At 64.2% G+C, this 20395-nt stretch overlaps 8 protein-coding genes across 9 annotated transcripts; 3 read left to right on the top strand and 5 right to left on the bottom strand.

The window, feature by feature from the left end:
• The first annotated feature begins 190 nt into the window (after positions 1-190).
• Positions 191-6559, top strand: AMSG_03440 (digestive organ expansion factor). The gene is made up of 3 exons (XM_013904342.1): positions 191-217; positions 432-3508; positions 3816-6559. Exons 2-3 carry the CDS (start codon positions 631-633, stop codon positions 6542-6544), a joined length of 5607 nt encoding a protein of 1868 aa, XP_013759796.1. The 5' UTR covers positions 191-217; positions 432-630; the 3' UTR covers positions 6545-6559.
• Positions 6560-6894: 335 nt separating this feature from the next.
• Positions 6895-9126, top strand: AMSG_03441. Of its 2 annotated transcripts, none has more exons than XM_013904344.1 (2): positions 6895-7339; positions 7414-9126. In XM_013904344.1, the coding sequence occupies exon 2, from the start codon at positions 7659-7661 to the stop codon at positions 8970-8972; it is 1314 nt and encodes a 437-aa protein (XP_013759798.1). In that variant the 5' UTR covers positions 6895-7339; positions 7414-7658; the 3' UTR covers positions 8973-9126. The 2 variants fall into 2 exon arrangements, with proteins under 2 accessions (XP_013759798.1, XP_013759797.1); XM_013904343.1 differs by having other exon boundaries at positions 6895-7092.
• On the bottom strand, positions 9115-10537 carry AMSG_03442 (uncharacterized protein; the record flags this gene model as incomplete). Its single annotated transcript, XM_013904345.1, has 3 exons — positions 9115-9137; positions 9173-10413; positions 10446-10537. The coding sequence occupies 3 exons, from the start codon at positions 10535-10537 to the stop codon at positions 9115-9117; spliced, it is 1356 nt and encodes a 451-aa protein (XP_013759799.1).
• An 873-nt stretch (positions 10538-11410) lies between these two features.
• On the top strand, positions 11411-14382 carry AMSG_03443 (uncharacterized protein). The gene has a single exon (XM_013904346.1). It carries the CDS (start codon positions 11436-11438, stop codon positions 13677-13679), a length of 2244 nt encoding a protein of 747 aa, XP_013759800.1. The 5' UTR covers positions 11411-11435; the 3' UTR covers positions 13680-14382.
• AMSG_03444 (uncharacterized protein) lies at positions 13265-14306 on the bottom strand (the record flags this gene model as incomplete). Its single annotated transcript, XM_013904347.1, has 1 exon — positions 13265-14306. A coding segment is annotated over one exon (563 nt), but the record flags the coding sequence as incomplete, so codon positions are not given.
• Positions 14383-14849: 467 nt separating the features above from the next.
• Positions 14850-17135, bottom strand: AMSG_03445 (selenocysteine lyase; the record flags this gene model as incomplete). Its single annotated transcript, XM_013904348.1, has 2 exons — positions 14850-16649; positions 17043-17135. 2 exons carry the CDS (start codon positions 17133-17135, stop codon positions 14850-14852), a joined length of 1893 nt encoding a protein of 630 aa, XP_013759802.1.
• A 166-nt stretch (positions 17136-17301) lies between these two features.
• AMSG_03446 (uncharacterized protein) lies at positions 17302-18198 on the bottom strand (the record flags this gene model as incomplete). The annotated part of the gene is made up of 2 exons (XM_013904349.1): positions 17302-18088; positions 18180-18198. Coding segments are annotated over 2 exons (806 nt in total), but the record flags the coding sequence as incomplete, so codon positions are not given.
• A 472-nt stretch (positions 18199-18670) lies between these two features.
• Positions 18671-20148, bottom strand: AMSG_03447 (acetyl-CoA hydrolase/transferase). The gene has a single exon (XM_013904350.1). The coding sequence runs from the start codon at positions 20121-20123 to the stop codon at positions 18714-18716; it is 1410 nt and encodes a 469-aa protein (XP_013759804.1). The 5' UTR covers positions 20124-20148; the 3' UTR covers positions 18671-18713.
• Positions 20149-20395: the final 247 nt, after the last annotated feature.

Below are 20395 nucleotides of genomic sequence, written 5' to 3' on the forward strand. Positions count from 1 at the left end.
TTCCCCATTCCTCCTCGCTGTCACCACCTTGGCTTCGGTCGGTCGCATGGACCGTGCTCGCACCACCACTTTGCTTCCGCAGTGGTGACTCTCATCATTATTCGTTGGCCACTTTGAATACTCCCTCCCACCCTCCTCCTCCCCACCGAGCCACTCGCATGCAGCCATACAGACAGTGTACCATTTCCAAAGGGGAGTAGCGATCCCAGTAGGACCAGTACGGGTTCCCCACACACACACACACACACACACACACACACACGCACACACATATATTCTCTCTCTCTCTCTCTTCCCCCCCCCCTTCTCCCCCACACCCATTTATCGTTCCCACCTCACACTCACGCCATGTCACGTGCGCCACTCACACTCCCGTACCCATACCCCCTCCCCCCTCCCCCCACCCCCCACCCCCTCATCTCCTCATCCAGCACGTTCCTCAACCTCACCTGTGAAGAACTTTGTGTGTACCTCCCCACACACTCGCAACGTGTGTGTGCGTGAGAGTGAGAGCGCGCACCTGTCCGTGTGAGCGTGATTGTTGGTCGCCTCTCCCTCCCTCCCCTCCCCTCCCATCCCATCCCATCCCATCCCCTCCTCTGTCCCCTGTACTGGCAGTATCCGTTGCATATGAGTGGCAAGGCTGGTAGTGGCGGATCAAAACCGTCATGGGCTTCCGTGGCCGTCGACTCTGTTCTCGAGCCGCAGCTCCCGCCGCCGGGCATTCCGCAGACAGCCGCGGTCAAGCCGAGTGGTGAGAGTAGCGGCAAGGTCATGTCGTTGGCAGATCGCAAGATGAGGCGACAGAGGAACAAGCGCTCGTCGTGGACTGGCTCCGGCTCGTTTGCGCTCCCGCCGCGGCCGGATGGCAGCGCCCCGGCCACGCGGTCGGCCACTGGCACACGGGCGGTCGTGACGAAGCGGCCGAGGGCCAACACTGGCGCACTGCCGCTGCCCAAGCTCGACCAGATGCAGCCGCCGCCTCGCCGCAACGGTCGCGGTGGACGCGGTCGGCGGCGCGACGGGTCGTCTGGTGGCTCGCGTTCGCGCTCGGGCACTCGATCGCAATCGGGCTCCAAGTCGCGGACTAAGGTCTCCAACTTTGCTCCTTTTGTGCATGTCGAGCCGCAAGCGGCAACCTCGCAGTCGCCGTCGCGGTCGATCTCGGCATCGCGCTCGCGCTCGCGCTCCAAGTCAAACTCACGGTCGCGGTCGCGACCCGGCCTCGAGGACCACCTTCTGCGGGTGACTGAGGACAACGGCAACGGCGACGACAGTGGCGCGCCGCCGCGCCGCAAGCGAACCATCTCATTTTCGTCGCAGCAGAAGCTGAGTCTGGTGTTCAACCCTACGACCGGCAAGACCCGAACAGCAGCGGTCGACGCGCCTGACAGCGAGGCGGTTGACGGCGAGCTGGTCATCATCCGGCCCGAGCCGCCGAGCGCCGACGGTGACGCCGCCACCGCCGGTGGAACTGACGACGCCGACGTCGACCTTCAGCTCGCCGCCAGTGAGCAGGCCGAGATGGCGCTCGCCTTTGAATGGGAGTTCTGGTTTGACGAGTGCTGCCCCAAGGGCATCTCCAAGGAGGCGTACGAGGCCTCGATCAAGTCGTGGGGCACATTTAGCTCCATCCAGGGATTTTGGCGGTACTGGAACAACATGGTCGACGTCCACTTTCTGCCGACCTACTGCAACCTGCGTATGTTCAAGGCAGGCATCAAGCCGCTGTGGGAGGATCCCGCAAACACCAACGGCGGGCGGTTTGTCATCCGCTTCCCTGACGGCTCCGGCCGCGAAATCATCAAGTGGGTCTGGGCCGAGGTCGTCCTCGCCGTCATTGGCTCCACCATTCCACACTGCGAGGAGCTGTGCGGCATTGTCCTCCAGATCCGGCCCAAGTACAACTCGATCGCCATCTGGACGACCAACGCCTCGGCCAAGGACAAGATTGCAGAAATGGAAGCCGTATTCCCGTCCCTTTTCCGCCTTCCCAAGCGCGTCTCCCTCGCCTACCAGGTCAACCAGACCGCACTCGCCTACAACAAGAACTTTGTTCCGCTCAACAAGCGCTCGGCCCGCCGCCACAACCACGCCGCCGGTGCCGCCGCTGGGCCGAGGACTGGCAAGCGAGCCTCCGTCTCTGGCCCGGTCGTGCGGAGCCGTGGCCTCGGTGACGACTCGACGTCGCCGCCGCCGCGCGGCCGCACTGCCAACTCGCTTGTCCCTCCGGCTCCCCGTGCAGCGTCGATCTCGCCCAAGCGTGCCAACCCACCGCCGGTCCGCGTCTCCGGCCGCTCGCCAACCAAGCCGGTGGACATTCCCCGCGAGCTTCCGATCTCGGTCCCCGCTCCCGCTGATCCTGTGTCTACAAGCCCGCTAGGCTCGTCGCCGAGCTCGAGCTCGGCGTCTCCCGCCAAGTCCAAGTCGAAGACCAAGGACAAGGACAAGGACAAGGACAAGGACAAGGACAAGGACAAGAAGAAGAAAAAGGACAAGGACAAGGCAAAGTCCAAGACAAAGTCCAAGGCCAAGCCCGCCACGCCAACGGCAGGCACCCCGCGCGCCGACGGTGTGGTGGCTGAGCTGCTATCGCGCGACAAGCCGCCGTCGGCGGCAGACCTCCGTGCAGCCGCCGGTCTCGACTCGGCCATTCCGGAGCGAACGTCTTCGCTGGACGCACTGATGCTGAAGGCGCTAGCGACTCCGGCCTGGAAGACCAAGAAGAAGAAAGATGTGGCCACCTCGCCTGTGGCTTCACCGTCGGCCCGTCCATCCGCCTCCGGTACCGCCTCTCCGCTTGCCCGCTCGGCCCGCTCGCTACCCAACATCACGTCGGCCCGCGACGGCCTTGTCCTCGCAACGTCCTCGTCTAGCACGCTCAACAAGAGCAACATCGAGGTCGAGCTCGGCGCTGACGACCTCGCGTTTGTCCTTGACGACGCTGTCGCCCCCGCCGAGCACTGGGACCCCGAGGCCGACGACCCCGAATCGCGCCCGGTCTCGCCGGTCGGCTTCACCCCGCCCTCGGGCGTCTTGGTGGGTGCCGGCTCGCCCGAGCTCCCGGCCGCACCCGACAAGGTCATCTCGGCGCTGGAAGCGTTGCTTGTCGCCGGCGTCGCCGGCCCACCCGCCGCCGCCCCGTTGCGCACCACCTCGCTGATGCCGCAGACCCAGACCGTGTCCGAGCCCGAGCCCGAGCCCAAGTCCAAACCTGAGCCCAAGTCCAAACCTGAGCCCAAGTCCAAGCCCAACTCGGCGCCCGAGCCGGTGCCAGACTCGGCGCCCGCGCCAGCAAAGGACGACAAGCCCGCCAAGCCGACAAAGAGCTCGGAGTCTCAAGCCCGATCAAAGCCGCACGGTGGCAAGCGAAGAAAGGCCAACAAGACTCGCCATACACCCACCTCGGATGAGGAGCTGCTGACCAAGACCCAGGGTGCAGCCTCGGGCGTCTCGCCGGCCGTCCTTGCCGGCACAATCGCCGGCACAATCGCCACCGCCCTTGTCGGTCTTTGCCTTTGGTCTCATCCCGCTCGGAACCGACGCCATGGCGCAGGCACAAGAGCTGTAGTCGCATCCGCATCCCCCCCCCCCTCCCTCTTCTTCTGCCCCACTCCCCCGTTTGAGGACGTACGCGTACGCATTGAACCCACCAGATCGGCCTTGACGCTCCGTGGCAGCGGCAGAGCTGCGCCCATCCATCCATCTCCGGAGGCGACAAGACCCAACTCGCACCCCTCTACGCCAGCGCTAGTACAGAGACGTCTTGTATCTGGAAGCAGCAATGGGCAAGAGCGGAGGTAGTCGCTGGGGAGCCATCCAGCAGCGGAAGAGGCAGCGCGAGGAGAATGAGGCCCATGAGCTGGCCATGGACGACGGCTTGGTCGAGGGCCTGTATCCGAGTGGCGGACATGGTGCAAAGTCATCAACACCATCCATGTCGTCCATGCTGCCCATGGTGGAAATGGAGCCCAAGCGGAAGAAGCCACGTGGACTCAAGCGCAAGATCAAGTCCAAGAAGGCCAAGTCCCACAAGGCCGTCGCCAAGAAGGGCTCGGGCAAGAAGTACACCATTCTCCGCCCGGTAGACTCGGACGACGAGTCAGACCTCTCGTCGTCGGCCTCGGACTCGAGCTCGGAGACCTTCCGATTTGCGGGGAACGAGACCGGCGATGGTAAGAGTGGTCGCAATCGCCTGATGGGCGAAAGGATCGGCGGCGGACGGTCGTCGGTCGCCAAGCTCGTCCAGGTCATCCAGGATGCGCGGTCAAAGTCGGAGAGCGAGGGCGAGAGCGACGACGACGGTTCCGACGACTCGTTTGATGTCAACGATGCCCTAGATGCGCTCGACGAGCTCAAGGAGCAAGTCGGCGGCGATCTATTGGCAACAGACTCGGGCGACGATGGGTCGGCGAGCGCGTCGGGTGACGACGACGAGGATGACGCCGCGATCGAGGCCGCTGTGGTCGGCGCAACAGCAGGTTCCGAGCTTGACGACGACCAGGTCGCGCCCGGCGACGACCATGACGGTAGTGGCGGCGAGGATGCTAATGATGCTGTCGCCGAGGATGCGCCTGCAGAGGGTGATGAGCGGCTGAAGAACAAGTTGCCGGCCGACGACCCGTTCCGCAAGTTTATCGAGACCGACCTCGTCCACAACGACATCGAGGACATGCAAAGGGTGACGGTGCGAAGTGCGAGCGAGGCGCCGGACAAGGACATGACATCGCTGGGCAAGATTCACTACGATGCAGATACAGTCGACATCAAGGCGCTGGCGGCATGTGAGATCGGCGTCGACCATCCGCAGTTTGCTGTCTCGCCCGCCCTTCTCCCGGGCTGGGCCGAGTACACTCAAACTGCGGGCGCGCTGACCGAGGAGCAGCGTGTGGTTCTCGGCACAGTAAGCAGCTACTCGGACATGCTTGTGGCCTCGCCGGCGCTCGACGACATCGACGTCCGCGACGAAGTGACCGATGCAGTCCTGCTTCATGCGCTCTCGCACGCGGTCAAGGGCTGGCACGGAGTCCGCGCAAACAACGCCAAACTGGCCGCCAAGGCTGCGCGGCGCGAGGCGCGGGCCAAGGCCCGCAAGGCGCGGGCCAAGGCGCGGGCGCTCAACAAGGCCGCGGCCGGGTTCAAGAACTCCGGCTCGGGCTCGGGTTCAGGTTCAGGCTCGGGCAACGCCAACGGCGCCGGCTCCGATTCGTCCGATTCCGACTCGTCGTACTCGTCAGACGAGGACTCGGACGACGACGCGCTGCGTGACCAGGGCTACACGCGGGCACGGGTGCTGATTGTGACGCCGATGCGGAACCGTGCAATGCGAATTGTGCACACGCTGTTGGCGCTGATGCCGGGCACGTCGGTGAGCGAGGGCAAGAACGTGGTCAAGCTCGACTCGTTCACCAAAGAGTATGCCGGCGAGCCGGACACAAGCGAGCAGTTTGCGGCCAAGCCGCTCGACTACCAAGAGCTGTTTGACGGCAACACCGATGACTCGTTTTGCTGTGGCATCCGGTTCCTGGGGCGGAGCGTGCAGTTGATGGCGCCGCTGTACTCGGCTGACATCATTGTGGCCTCGCCACTCGGGCTTCGTCTGCTGACCAAGACAAGCGAGGACACAACGTCGCGGCGCAACTATGACTTTCTCTCGTCAATCGAGCTGCTTGTGGTGGAGAGCGCACACGTGCTGCTGATGCAGAACTGGGAGCATCTGACAACAGTGCTCGAGGTGACCAACGCGCCGCTGCTCCGGCCGCGCGATACGGACTACTCGCGGGTTCGTAACTACTTTTTGGACCTCCTTGCCAAGCACTACCGGCAGACGATTGTGCTGTCGGCGGTGGCCGCTCCGCAAGTGCTCGCCCTCTTCAACAACGCTTCGCTGTGTGGCAACAACCGGGCCGGGAAGCAGGCGGTCTATGCGCTGCCGCCCAAGATCAAGCTCGGCTCCATCTCGTCGGTCCTCCTCCCGATCGACCAGGTCTTTGTCCGCATTCCGCTTGCGCTCTCAGAGCTCGCATCGGAGCCCGACGTTCGTTTCCAGGCCTTTGTTGAGACCGTCTGGCCCGAGCTGGTCAAGGTCCGCGAATCGCAGGGCGGAACGGTGGCGATCTACATCCCGTCGTACTTTGACTTTGTCCGAGTCCGCAACCACCTCGTGGCCGAGAGCGCCAAGTTTGAGGTCATCTCCGAGTACTCGACACTCTCACAGGTTGCGCGCGCGCGGTCCAAGTTCTACCATCACGAGACCCACTTTCTGCTCTTCACCGAGCGCTTCTACTTTTATCTCCGCTACCGCATCCGCGGCATCTCACGCCTGGTCTTCTACGCCCCGCCGACCTTTGCCCGCTTCTATCCCGAGCTCATCAACGACATGGAGTCCGAGTCCGATCCGCTCGCCACCGCCGCCCTCCTCGCCACCCGCAAGGTCTGGACCCTCTACACCATCGCCGACAAGCACCGCCTGCTTCCGATCCTCGGCAGCGGAAACTACAAGGCCGTGACAAAGAGCGCCAAGCGGACCCACCTCTTCGCATAAAGCAGACAACCATAGAGTCATGATTGCCAGTCATGGTGTGCGCTCACATCGGAAGCTTCCGCCTGCAAACGAGTACCATTGGCGATGGCGCGCGGTAGCGCGGTAGCGTGCGATAGCGTGCGATAGCGCCCGATACCTTGCGGCCATGTGAGGTAGCGTGCGTATATGCAACAACGTATGATCAAATCCCAGAGATGGCATCAATCCACAGAGGTGCGTATAACGGGCCCTTGACCAAGCGCCGGACGGGCATGGTTGGGAGAAGGCGCGAGAGCGCAGGACGGACGGGCCTAGCCGGGCCGAGCTGAGCCTAGCGACCCGAGTCGGACAGAGCGAAGGAGAGGACACTCAACTCGGTACATTCAAAGGAGGGAAGGGTTTGGCAAGGACGTGAGGTTGTATCACCATGGCAGCAACAAAGACGGAGGCCAAGTCCCCGGATGAAGTCATGCCCATGGGCGCCGAGTGTGTGGGCAGGCGAGTCCAGAGTCGCAAGAACGACTGGCGGGGTACCATCCGGTTCTTTGGAAAGGTCCCGCCCACGCCACGTACGCAACGAGTGGGCATAGGCATAGGCATGGGCAGGGGAGAGAAGAGGGAGGTGATGGAGGTGATGGAGGTGATGGAGATTGGGGAAGTGGTGAGACGGTGGACTGCCATGATCGCATCAGAGGGGGTCATCCTGATCCTGTCGGTGCTGCCGCTGAGGCTGGGGCTGGAGTCATAGTCGATGTAATGGTACTACCGCATGCAGTGTCGATCGCCGCGAGCTCTGTCATTGTCATGCTGCCGTGTGTAAGTACCATGGCCGCCATGGTGGCGTTCGTCGCGGCATGGGCGAACGATATTAACTCACACGCTGCTTGCAGACGACTGGTATGGCATCGAGTGGGATGACCCGTCTCGCGGGAAGCACTCGGGATGCCACGAGGGCGTCAAGTACTTTGATGTGGCACAGGACGGTGCAGGCTCGTTTGTCAAGGCCAGCAAGCTCGCGAGCAAGTTTGTCTTTGGCCGGTCGTTTGCCGATGCCTTTGCGGAGCGCTACGAACAGGCGCTTGATCACGCACCGGTCGAGCGGACCATCGATGAGGCTGTCAAGCCCGGCGATGACATGTCTATTTTGTCAACAACACGGGCGGTGGCTGTCGAGTTTGTTGGCGCAGCCAAGATATCCACTCGCCTCTCCAAGCTCGAGGCGCTCGACAAGGTTGGCCTCGTTCGCGAGCAGGTCGCAAGCGCCGGTGTGCTCGGTCACCTCGCCGGCCGGCTTGATGCCGTTCGAACCCTCGACCTCGCCTGTAATCTGCTCACCTCGTTTGACGACGTCGCTGCCATCGCCGCCATCCTCCCCGCCCTCGTCGAGCTCGGCGTCGCCGATAACCGCTTTGACGAGTCGCGTGCCCACGCCGGCGATGCTATCCCGCTTCCCGGCCTCGAGATCTTGGTCGTCAACCGGTGTCGACTGGGCCTTGCTGCCGTCGCGCAGCTGGCTGCTCGCCACCAGATGGCATCACTCCGTGAGCTGCACATGGTCGAGTCCGGTCTGACCACGCTCGACGCAGACCTCGGTGGGCTCGGTGCCTCACTGCGGCTCCTCGACCTCTCGTACAATCCGCTGACATGGGCTGGCCTCGCCCCGGCGCTTCGCGCACTCCCACACCTCTCCACGCTCGTCCTCGCTCACACAGACCTTGACAGTCTTGACCCGGCGCTCGGCGTCCTCCCGCCAATGCTCACCTCGCTCTCGCTGGCGTGGAGCAAGGTAGCGTCGCCGGATGTCCTTATTGTCCTTGCCGGCCTCGGCACCCTCACCCACCTCCGCCTTCACTCGACGCCGCTCGATGCCCTGCCGCTCGGTGACGCCGCGCTCTCGGTCCGGGTCCTGGTCCTGGCACTGATGCCGGGCCTCGAAGTCTTCAATGGCGGCTCGCGCATCTCCAACAAGGAGCGGAGCCAGGCCGAGCGGACCTTTGTCAAGTACGCCGACTCCCTTGTGGCATGCGAGCTCCGGTCGGCCTTTCTCGCCCGCGCCGGAGAGCTGGCCGCCAAGCATCCAGACGTGATCGAGGAGGCGGCCAAGGCCGCAACTCTGCCGCCGGCGTCGATGCTCCCAACCGCAGGCTCCGGTCGTGCCGGCCTTACCCTCGTCTACGGTGAGGCAACCAAGAGTAAGCGGCTCAAACTCTCGACCCAGATCGCCAAGCTGCGGACACTCATCGGCCGGCTCTTTACCGTCGCAGTCGTCGACCTCGAGGGCCTGCACCTGGTCTACTCGCACCCGTCAGCGCCGGGCGTCCACTATGCTCTCGACGACTCGCTCGTCGACCTCGGGTTCTACAACGTCGAGGACGGCGGAGTCATCGAGCTCTGCGAGGACGCGCCGATCGAGCAGGCGTACAGCATTCATTCCGGTGCGCTGGCATGAGTGCCGCGCTCACGACTTGAGGTCCGAGAGCCAGAGCTCGGCGAGCCGGTTGTAGCGGTGGCTCGGCTCGCCGTCGTCGTCCTCGCGCGCCGTAAGCCCGTGCTCGTACTCGTAGTACACCCGCATGGCGTCGATAAACTCGTCACGCGTGATTGGATCGGTCGCCTTGATCCGGCTCGGCGTGGTCGGCCGCGGGCGACTCGGGTCCTCCGCCGCCAGCTCGCGCTCGCGCAGATACTCTTGCCGCTGCTGCTTGCGCATCCGCCGGTAGCGGACCCGCCGGATGAGCTCCCACAGTCGCGGGTACTGCTCCACCGTGTCGTCGATGAGCGATCGCAGCTCTGAGATCGAGATCCGACCGTCGTGGTCCGAGTCAAACAGGTTGAAGATGGCGCTGACCTCGCTCCGCTCGCTAGTCGAGAGTTCGTACAGCCGCTCGCCACCGCCGCCGCCGCCACCGCCACCACCACCATCGCCGACAACCGGGTCGCCGCCGCCAGCGGTGGCCTTGGCCTTCCCCGCGGCTCGCCGACGAGTCCCGTGCTTGCTTCCGCTAGCACCGCGCCACCGCGACTCGTTGGCGCGCTGCTCCTCCTTGACCGACTCGGCGTACGTGTCCTGCACATACTTGAGCTTCTTGTCCCAGTGGTCCCACGGCAGCGGAATCGGCTTAAACCGCATCTTCTTGGCATCGTACTCGCGGCGCTGCGATCCAACGTCCGGGTACGAGACTGGAAAGTCGTAGTTCTTGGCGTAGAACCGCCACGGCTTGCGGTTCGGCCCGGTCACCGACTCTGGCCCATAGTCGACCGACGCGTGCATAACCTGGTCGACCGCCATCCGCCGAACCGACCGCCGCGCCTTGGCCTCCACATCCGCGCGATGCGAGTGGTATGCTGCCCGCTTGCGTCCAAGCTCGCGCTCGCGCTGCGCCAGCCGAAACTGCCGCTGCCGGAGCTGCGTCACAAAGTCAGTGTCGTCAAAGTCGAGGCCGGCAAACTCAGCGTCTACCTCGTCCTCCACTCGCCGCAGCATTTCTTCCGCGAGGAGCTCATCGTCGTCGTCGTCGCCAGCCCCACCCTGCCCCTCACCCTCGCCGCCGCCATCAGACGTCATCGACCGCTCCATTGTCGCCCCCAGCGAAGCCACAGAGTCGCCAAACCGTAGCCCTGGCTCGCCGCCCGAGCCCGAAGCCTGTCGCACAAACGAGACCCGCGGCGCCCGGACCTCGTCTGGCGGGAGCGCAAAGCCAAACATCGCCACGTAGTTATCATCACCGTCGCTCTCGCCCCAAACACCGCTGAGCTCATGCTCATCCGCCACGCCGCCAAGACCCGGGCCTGCGGGACCAGGATCGGCTGCAGCCACATTATGCATGGCCTCGACCAGCTTGCGATAAATGGCCGACGAAGCGTCCGCCGATCCGCCATGCCCGCTCGAGCTGCCCCCACCCGCCGCCAGAGACGTCGGAACTGGCGGTGGGCCAGGAGCTCCTGCAGCTCCCGCAGCGCTCGAAGCGCCCGCAACGCCTTGCCTGCCCTCGCCGGACCGACGACCCGAGCCATAACCTTGTCTTGTTCTCCCCTTGCCCGATCTTGTCCGTGACCTCTCCAGAGCCTCCCATGCCTCCCTCGATGCTGCCCGCTTCGCCGCCCGTCCCGCCAGCCGCTCCCGGTGCCGAGCTGTGGCCCTGTGCTTGTACGGGTCGACCACCGTCACGGCATCCTCGTCGAGAGGAACCAGCTCGAGGGGAGCATTCCAGTTACGGTCGGCAATAGCAGGTGCACCGGCTGTAGCCGTCGTCGTCGTTGTCGTCGTCGTCGCTGGTCGTGGGCGCGACATGCCGGCAGAGTCGCGTGTTGTCCCCCCCCTCGCCGCTGCGCCAACGGGTCAGCTGCGCCGCCGACCAACATTCGGCTGTTCGGCCTTGACCCGGCACTGGGCTGTCACGGCGGTGACAAGAAAAATCACGGTGATGGGCTGTCCCCAAAACGAATCGGTCGCCGCTCGCTGGTCGGATCATCCCATGATCGACCGGCGTACGACGCTGCCTCGCGCTGGTAGCTACCGCTTTGGGCTTGGGCTGTGGACTTGTGATGTGGGCACCCGCTGTAGTGGCTCGAGTGCTCGGAAGAAAGATGATCGCTGTCCAAGCGCTGGTGCAGACCGCAACAATTATCCGTCGGTACTCGGCACATCAAGACCGGCAACGACAACAGCACGCTGGATCACCATGCGCCTCCAGTGCCAAGCCATCCAAGCCACGACTCTTTCTCGCTCGCCTCTCCCTATCGCCAGGACGCAGCCTCCCGCCATCGCCTGCTCGCGCCCGCCGCCAAATTGTTCGCCAGCGGAACGCGCCGAAGCGGCGGCCCGTCACCCAGCCACCGACCCAGCTCGCGGACGCCGTTCCTATCCAGAACCCAAGGTGGGCAGACGTGACTCGGCCCATACTCGGCAGTGATGTTTAACCGGCTGCGACGACGTGGTAAACGGGCGCACAAGTTTGTATTCCTTCTCACGGTCCACTCTGCCGAGGTCAAACGTGCTGCGCTGTCTGAGGGCTGGGAAGCCGAGGCCCGCGGCTTTGTGGCGAGATGGACGCATGGGGGACATGAAGCACGGACGAGTACAGCTGTTCTTGAACGGGGAGAAGTAGTGTGGGATGAAGAGCTGTCGATGACGGGCCGTTTGTACAAGCGGAGGGATGGCGATGACTACGATGACAAGCAATACAAGCTGAGATTGATTGAGGATGGCAAGCGATCGCACACAAGAGCCGTCCTCGTCCTCAACTTTGCCGACTTTGTCGCCGCTTCGCCTGTCCGTGGCGGCTTCCGTCATCGTGTCTTTCTTATGGACGCAGACGCCAAGCGAGTCGCGCACTGCTCCATCAACATCTCGCTCTCTTGGCAGCGCATCTCCAAGGAGACCGGATCGCCGCTCGCCGACAACGTGCTCGACGAGACCACTACTTCGCTGACCCCCGGTGACCTCTCCGCCATGAACTCATCCGAGGACGAGACCTCTGACGGCTCATCCGCTGTCCCGCATGACTTTCCGCCTCACCATCTCGAGTCTGACGACGGCGGGATCGACGGCCTTCGTCGGAGCTCGTCGCGCCACCGCCACCACCACCATCGCCACTACCACCGCTCGCGGCGGAGCTCGTCAGCGACGGTGGCGGCGGCGGCGGCAGAATCTAGTGAGCTGCTGGATCTGGCTGGCCTCTCGCCGGCCGACCGCGCCGCGGCCATCGAGGCTCGCGCTGCCCGCGCCGCCCGCCACCGCCGCGCCGATCAGTCGTGGGTCGAGGGCATCGTCGCCGCCGCCATGTACGCACTGGCCCTGCCGCTGACGGCAGCGAGCCTGGCTGCCTGGTTTGTAGCCCTCCGCCCGGCGCCACGCACTCTTGCCGGCGCGCCAATGCGCGCACTCGCCGCGCTCAGCTGGTGCCTCATTGCCTTTGTCTGGCTCCGCGTCCTGGTGCTCGCCATCGGCACGCTCGCAACGCCGAGCTCGGTTGTCTGGTGGGTGCTCTCGCTCCTTGTAGGCACGCTGCTTGTTGGACGAGGCGCCGCCGCTGGCGCCGATGGCCCATACGACGTCTTGGGCCTGCCCAACATCCGCCCACGTGAGTTTGCACCCGAGCTCGGCTCGGCGATCCTCCTTGACACTCTTGCGGTCGTTGGCACCGTGTACGTGGCCGCAACTCTGACTCGCGCCCCTGCGCTTCTCGCTCTTGTCACCGCGCCGCCGACAGAGCCGGACTCGCTGCACTGCGCGATCGAAGTCTTGGTACTCGTCGGCGAGGCGACGCTCAATCTGACGGCACTGCCGCTGTGGGGCATGCTCCTTGCTGCGCCGTGGCGACTCGGAAGCCTCAAACTGAATGACGGTGCGGGTGCTGCAGCCGCTGCGCTTCTTGCCGGTGCCCTCGATTGGATCTTGCTCGTGGCTGCCGGTCTGGCGTCGGCAGTCTCGCTCTCGCTCCCTCGCTGGGTGAGGGAGCTGCGCGCAGCTCAAGACGCCGACGGGCGGCAGGCCGTGTGCGTCGAGTATGTACAACGCGCCGCGACTCGCGTTTACGCTGCTCTTGTGACCTCGAACCCAGTCGGGCGAGGCGTGGTGGGAGCTGTTGCGACCTGTGCCCAGCTCGTCATCACCGGCGTCAACGCCGTTGCCGGCCTCATTGCAGATGCCGCCGGTAGCTCTGCCGCTGCTGCCGCTGGGGGTCTCTCTGGCTCGGGCGCGGTGCTGGCAAGCGCCGCGCTGGCGAGTCTCGCATGGGCCGGGCCGGCTGCGCTCGTGCTCATGCTCTCTACCGCCGCATGGGCGGCGTCGTGCGCCGTGGCGCCGCTAGCTGCCGGCGCGAGCGTGGCCAAGGACGGCGCGACGGCAGGCGCCGCGACTGTCGCCGACCTCATCGAGCCCGTCGTCGACACCTGGCTCGCGGTATTGCGCGGCGGCGTCGGCCTCGCGCGCAGCATTGGAGTGCGCGGCTCGGTCCTTGTCGCGCAGCTGGCGCTTGTCGTCGTCGTTGGCGTGTGGCTCGCCCTCCCGCTCATCGGCGCAAGCGCGATTCTCCCGGGCTCGAGCATCGTCGCCGCCGCCAGTGTCATTGCCACCACCGCTCTCCTCCGCCGCGCCCCGGCCGAGATCGAGACTGCGTGGCACGAGTCGTCGGCGATGAGCGGGCGAGCGTAGCCGGCTGCTTCAACAGCCGCTCTCTGTCTGCGCAGTGCAGTACAGTCGCGGCCAATAGAGCCGCTCAGCGGTTGCGCGAGACTGCCGCAGCCAGAGCTGCAGCCAGATCGCGAGCCTGGCTAAACGCCATCCGGGGGAGGACGGTGATGTTGGCAAGCAAGTTTGCCGCGAGGTCGCCCGACGCAAAGTACCGCCCAAAAAACTGCAGGGCGCGGAGCTGCGAGTCCAAGACGGCACCAGCGCGGGCTGCGATTCGTGCGCCAGTCGCCTTGTACACATTGTACCAGTCTTCAGATTGGTACGGCGTGCCTCGGATGTCGCGAGCCAAAAGCGCTTCCTTGGTCGGGAAGCGGGCCCGCAGCTCCCGCCGCTTGCGCCCGAGCCGGGTGAGCATGACCGAGAGCTTGCGCGAGAGCAGAAAGTCTTCGATGAGGCCGAAGAGTGCGTCCGATGGCACCCATGCAGCCTTGGGCACAAAGACAAACTCCGGCAGGCCGTGGAGCGAGCGGGCAGGATCGGCCATGCTGTGATCCGAGTTGACCCTCAGCCGCGGCGGGCCGTGGCGGGCAAGCAGCTGTGCGTGGGCGCGCGATCCCCATGAGACAACGTGAAAGGTGACCCACATCGGCGACTCAAAGTGCTCAAACGAGTGGATGATCGAGACGTTGCGGAGAGTGTGCCGGGCGTACGGCTCGGGAAGACCTGGCTCGCCGAGAAGGCTCGCCTCGGGCGCCGCCGTGTACGCCTTTCTCCGCCAGCCCAAGCAGATCGAGGCATCGGACCATCGGATGACCAAGCCCACAGAGGTATCACTCTCCAGCACCATGGCAGGCAGCAGGAACTCGTGTGCCACAAAGGACAGTGCCTCAAGACCTTCATGAATCCGAGGGATGGAGGCGAGGAGCGGGCCGGTCTGACGCCACATGCCCGCCGCACGGACGTGGCCATCGCTCGGGAAGGCCAAGTGGAGGAACTCGAGGTGGAGGAGCCGAGACGGTACCGCATACTCGCCCGTCCGTGTGAACCGGAGCGTGGGGAGAGTCCGGGCGTTGCCATGGAGGTGAGCGGGCGCGAGTGAGGTGGCTGTGGGAAGGAGGGGACGGGCGGTGCGACCATGGCCGCCACTGGCCGCGGCTGAGAGCGGCTGACTACCGGGCCGACGCTCGGTTTTTACTTAAACTGGATCGGCGTGAACGTCTGCTCGGGCACAAACTGCATGGGCTCGCCGCGGAGCATCCGCGATGCGTCCGACGGGCGGACAAACCAGCGGTACGGCGACTGGAAGACCGGGTGCTCTTCCTCCTCAATGACCGGCGGCTCGGCCTCGATCTCAGCGAGGACCTTGCGGGCGTGCTTAAGGTACGACGCCCGGGCCGCCGCGAGCTCGCCTGGCGCGACCTTGCCGGTGTGGATCTCGGGCGCGTGCGACATGCAGCCAGCGTCATACGAGATGTCGCGGAGCGTCCGCATGCGGTTGCTGAAGCCGACATGGACCCAGTCAGAGCCGTTGACAATCTCGTACACGGTGAGGAACTTGTACCCGTGCTCGGCCACAAAGGCCAGCGCGTCGAGCATGTACTTGACGTCTTCGGCGTTGAAAAAGTAGGCAAGGCCAAACCGCGAAAAGCCGGGCTTGACAATCGCCGAGTCATCGTCGAGCGACATGGCCTCAAAGAACGCCTGGATCTCTGCCCGCGTCAGCTGGAGGAGGTATGCGCCGAGCGGGCCGGCGCATGCGCATCCGCCACGCGTCTGAATACCAAACAGATCGTTGAGGAGGACTGAGACAAAGTTGTGGTGGAGGTACAGGTTCGGATGGTCGTCGGGCCCGGCGTCGGGCACGGACGACTCGGACGTACCGGCGCCTGAGAGAGCCGACCGCGCCGAGTCGAGGTGAGTGTGCCACGGAACAGAGATGAGGAACGAGAAAATGGTCAGGTGCTCTGCTGACGACGCTCCCAGAATGTGCACGTTGTCCATGGCTCTGAACGCCTTGCGCGCCTTGGCAAGGTACTTGGCCTCGCGCGCGTGGATCGCTGCAGGCGTCACCGCTGCCTTGAGCTGGAACACAAGTCCGGCCCGGATGGCGCCGAGAATGTCCGGCGTGCCACCCTCCTCGCGGTACACCACAGCCTCGAGGTACGCATGGTCGTCGGCCGTCACCCAAAACACCGTTCCGCCACCTGGGTCCGCGCACGACTTGGAGCCAAACAGCTTCTTCTTGGCCACAAGCACGCCCGGCGTCCCCGGCCCGCCCACAAACTTGTGGGTCGAGATGAACACAGCATCCTTGTCGGACACGTCGATGTCGACATACGGCGCCGCCGCAGCGTAGTCAAACATGACCAGTGCCCCGTACTCGCGGAGAACCTCGGTAATCGCCTTGGTGTTCGTCATCCGGCCGGTCACGTTCGAGCCTGCGGAGAAAGATCCGATGAGCAGCTCGGTCCGCGATGCGTACAATTCCAACTTCTCGGCGAGCTCGTCCATGTCCGGCTCGCCAAACTCGTCGAGCCCGATGAGGACAACGTGCGCCCCGGACTCGCGCCACGGCAGCAAGTTCGAGTGGTGCTCCATGAGCGAGGTAAAGACCACAGCTTGGTACGAGTCCTGCAGCTCCATGCTCTTGGTCTCGTTCCACGCGCAGTGCGACGGCTCGAGCCCTAGCACGCGCGCCACCTTGAGAATCGCGCCTGTTGAGCCCGAGCCGGTGAAGAGGACCACGTCCTCGCACGCCGAACCGTGCACCGCCTCCAGAATAATCGACCGCGCGTCCGCCATAAACGATGATGTTTGCATCGACGTAGCCGTGTTGGACGAGTGCGTGTTGCCGTACAGCGGGAGCACCTCGTTTCGCATGTAGTGTTCGATAAACTGCAGCGACCGCCCCGACGCCGTGTAGTCGGCATAGAGCATGACCCGATCGCCAAACGGCGTCGTCACAATCTGGTTGCATCCAATCACTGCATCCTATTCCCGCCAATAGCCGCCCGCCACAGCCACATCGCCGCCACCGCCACATCACCGCCACATCGCCACCGCGTCACCCCGCCACCCCCCCCCCCCCCGCGGCCACGGAATATCCACCCCGTCCGTCCGCCACAGTCCGCCACCACCATTCCCACCCACCCAATGTAAACATATACAACGTCTTCGTGTGAGTCTGGTCTTTGTGTGCTTCCCCCCTCTCCCATGCGACCCTCCAGCCGGCCTTGCCCGGGGGGGGGGGAGGGGGGAAGGGCGGGGACGATCATGATCGTGATCACCGCCACACGGCGGGGATCAAAGGCGGGGGAGGGGGGAGGGGGAGGGGGCCCGTTGAGAGGGCAACAGTCATGGCAGGGCGATGGCCAGGAAGCGTACGTGGATGTACTCGAGAATGTCTTGACCTTGGCAAATAGCCCCCGAGTTGGCATTGTTGCCAGAGCTACACAGCTTGGAAACAGCCTTGCCCATGTTCGACACAAGTAGAGCGGTGAGTGTGGGCGACGTGTCGCAGCTTTCGGTGGCGCGTCGCAGCGGTCGCCCGCCTCGACCTGCCGACCTGTCACTTGCTTGACAACGTAGACCACCGCAGGGATTTGCCATCAACAGGCGTGGCGCCATACAGGCAGCTGCTGATCTAGAGCTGGGGCCCATCGCTCGTCGTGTTCTTGCTCTTGCTCTTGCTCTTGCCCTTACCCTTCCGCCTGCTCTTGCTCTTACCCTTGCCCTTGCTCTTACTTTTGCCCTTGCCCTTGCCCTTGCCCTTGCCCTTGCCCTTGCCCTTTCCCTTGCCCTTGCCCTTGCCCCGTGATCGGCTCCCCAAGTCGTCGACGGCATCGGCTGCGTTACCAGAGCGGCCGATGCGGTCCATGTCACGGATGACAGCAGAGTTGACCTTGCCGCGAGCACGAGCAAGCGCAGCATCCAGCAGCGAGACGGGCTCGCGCGACGCCGCAGCGCCAGCAGCCTCTGAGTCTGACGCGGTGTCCGCCACAATGTGCAGCATGACCCAGAGCCCGTTGCTGGCCAGCGCCGGAATGTCGGCGCCCACGTAGTCGCCCACGTCCTCACCTTCAGACACACCGCCCTCGTCCGAGTCAGAATCAAAGCCAAAGACTGGGAGCTTGAACCTCGCCATCCCCCCCAGCGCCGCCAAGGCCTCACCATCAACACCAGCCCCCGGCTCATCGCCATCAGCACCGTCGCCGATCTGGGCCACCAGCTGAGCCTGGATCTCCGGATCAGCAAGCATCTCCCTCAGCCGAGCAAACGGAGTATTTCCCGGCACACCACGGAGATAGACACGGGGCATACGAAGCCGTGATGGGTGGATGCCTTCCTCCCGACCACCTTCAGGAGACACACCGCCCGAGTCGGAGGCCTCCACATGGACGCCGACCGAGACCATGTCAGCGTAGGCCGCCCTAGCCACCACCCACGCCACCGAGCACAACCACACCCATAAGTACCATCTGCCCACTACAGAACCCTCATCTTCCTCTCCTTGCTGCGTACTCGCCGCGGTGCGCCATCGTCAGCGACATCCCACAGGTCGCCCTGGAGTCGAGTGGCTGTGCCCCACCGATGACGCCATACCTTGGTCGCGCCAATACGAAGTCGATGGCTGGGAGAGACTGCCACAGGCTACGGTAGGCAAGCTACCGAGTTGCCAACCATCGCAGTGGAATGGCTGGGTACTGGGAGAGAGGACGATGACGATGTGGTGGCTTGGATCCACATCGGTCCTATGTTCTTCATCGGTGAGGCACCGAGGCAAGCACGATGGTGCCGTGGAATGAAGAAGCAAACATGGATGCCTCTGCGCAAGCTGGTCTCGCTTTTTTCAGCGCTACAACACTCTGCCACTTAGACCTTGCGCTCGCAGTGGTGATTCAGTGCGGGGGTTTGTGATCTCGCCATCGAGCTTCTGTGCACATTGTTCCGGAAACGCGCAAACTCGACGCGTGATCATTGTTTTTTTCTCTCTGGCTGACAGCCCGAGACGCCAGCAGGCTCGGATGTTCACTGGGGCGGCATTATCCCGCTGCGCTACAAGTAGCCCACCTCTCGCGACTGATGCAAAAGCTCGTCCCGGAATCGCGGATGTGCGATGGCGACAAGGGCCTGGACCCGCTCGGCAACGCTTTTGCCGCGGAGGGCGGCGACGCCATACTCGGTCACCACAGTGTCGATGTCGTTGCGCGAGACCGAGACCTTGGCGCCACGCTGGAGCTCAAAGGCAATCTTCGAGACATGCGAGCCGTCGGCGAGCGCGGCCGATGAGCGCATGGCGATGATGCCGCGCCCGCCGCGCGACATCTGCGCGCCGATGTGTGTCTCGGCGGCGCCGCCGACGCCTGACAGCTCACGGTGACCGACGCTCTCCGAGCAGACCTGCCCGGTGACATCGATCTCGACTGCGGTGTTGATCGACCGCATGAGGTGCTGCTTGGCGATGACGTACGGGTCGTTGACCCACGAGCCGGCGCGAAAGGCCACAACCGGGTTGTGGTGCAGAAAGTGGTAGAGCTCGGCCGTGCCGAGCGCAAACGAGGCGGTCATGACTCCGCGCTCCGACGTCTTGTGTTTTCCAGTGATGACGCCTGCCTCGTACAGCTCGCGCATCGAGTCGTTCATCATCTCGGTGTGAACGCCAAGATCGCGCTTGTTCCGCAGCAGTGTGGCAATAGCATTGGGAATGCCGCCGATGCCGAGCTGAATGGTAGCCCCGTCGGGCACCAGGTCGACCACGTACTCGGCGATCCGGGTGTCGATAGCATCGGCCTTGGCTGCCGGAATGGTGATCGGCTTCCGCTCCGAGGTCACGAACATGTTGACGTCGCGGGTGTGGACCACCGTCCCCCCAGTAGTGAAAGGAATGTGCGGGTTGATCTCGAGTACCACCACCTTGGCCATGTCCAGCGCCTCCGGCTCGTACACCGCCGCTGGCCCGAGAGAGACAAACCCACGCTCATCCGGCAGCGAGCATGTGCCCCAGAACACATCGGGCTTATCCATATTGCGTGTCCACTGCGAGAGATGCTGCGGGATGTAGTGCACCAGATCGCGGCCATGCAGCTTGCGCGTGGCTGGCGTGAGGAACATGACCTCCACCTTGAGCTTGCCCACCAGATCCTCGTCGACAAAGCACGGATACGCCTCGGACGGGTTGGCGCACTGGATCCGGGTCCCGTGCCATCCGTTGGCCCGTGCCGCCTCGTGGACATGTGAGAAAAAGCCATGCGGCTCACACGCTGCCATTGCCGTCACCACATGCTGCGGCTTGCCCAGGGCGTCGAGCGCCTCCTCTGGCGTCGTCATCTTGCTCGCCACGTCTGCCGGCATCTGCTCCAGCGCCTGTTTCGATCCCAGCGCAGGAGGCGCCCGCGCATACGGATTGTAGTGGCGGAATACATGCCCAAGGCCAGTCGTAACGCGTGATCTTGTCCATCGAAGCATGTGGCTCCAGTGTGCGGGCTGAAAGAGAGAGAGATGCGAGGCGACGAACTGCGACTGCGAACCGTGCCGCCGACTCGGACACGCTCAGCTGCACTTCCGGCGCGTGGGCGTCGTCATTCCGCCATCAGACTTGACCATGGGTAGAATGGCATGCTGCATACATGCAGAGGACGTTGGATGGAGCATCGGAGCGGATGTGAGGGAGTGGGGGTAGGTGAGCAAGTGGGTCAGTGTGGGACAGACTGTTGGCACCTGGCTGGCGGCAACGCCAT

Source organism: Thecamonas trahens, assembly GCF_000142905.1.
Source record: "Thecamonas trahens ATCC 50062 unplaced genomic scaffold supercont1.13, whole genome shotgun sequence".
Lineage (NCBI taxonomy): Eukaryota > Apusomonadida > Apusomonadidae > Thecamonas > Thecamonas trahens.

Coding starts and splice junctions, on each gene's coding strand:
- AMSG_03440 (XM_013904342.1), top strand. CDS start 631: ATGAGTGGCAAGGCTGGTAGTGGCGGATCAAAACCGTCATGGGCTTCC. Junction 3,509..3,815: donor AATCGCCACCGCCCTTGTCG/GTCTTTGCCTTT, acceptor GTCGCTGGGGAG/CCATCCAGCAGCGGAAGAGG.
- AMSG_03441 (XM_013904343.1), top strand. CDS start 6,951: ATGGCAGCAACAAAGACGGAGGCCAAGTCCCCGGATGAAGTCATGCCC. Junction 7,093..7,413: donor AAAGGTCCCGCCCACGCCAC/GTACGCAACGAG, acceptor CGCTGCTTGCAG/ACGACTGGTATGGCATCGAG.
- AMSG_03443 (XM_013904346.1), top strand. CDS start 11,436: ATGTTTAACCGGCTGCGACGACGTGGTAAACGGGCGCACAAGTTTGTA.
- AMSG_03447 (XM_013904350.1), bottom strand. CDS start 20,123: ATGCTTCGATGGACAAGATCACGCGTTACGACTGGCCTTGGGCATGTA.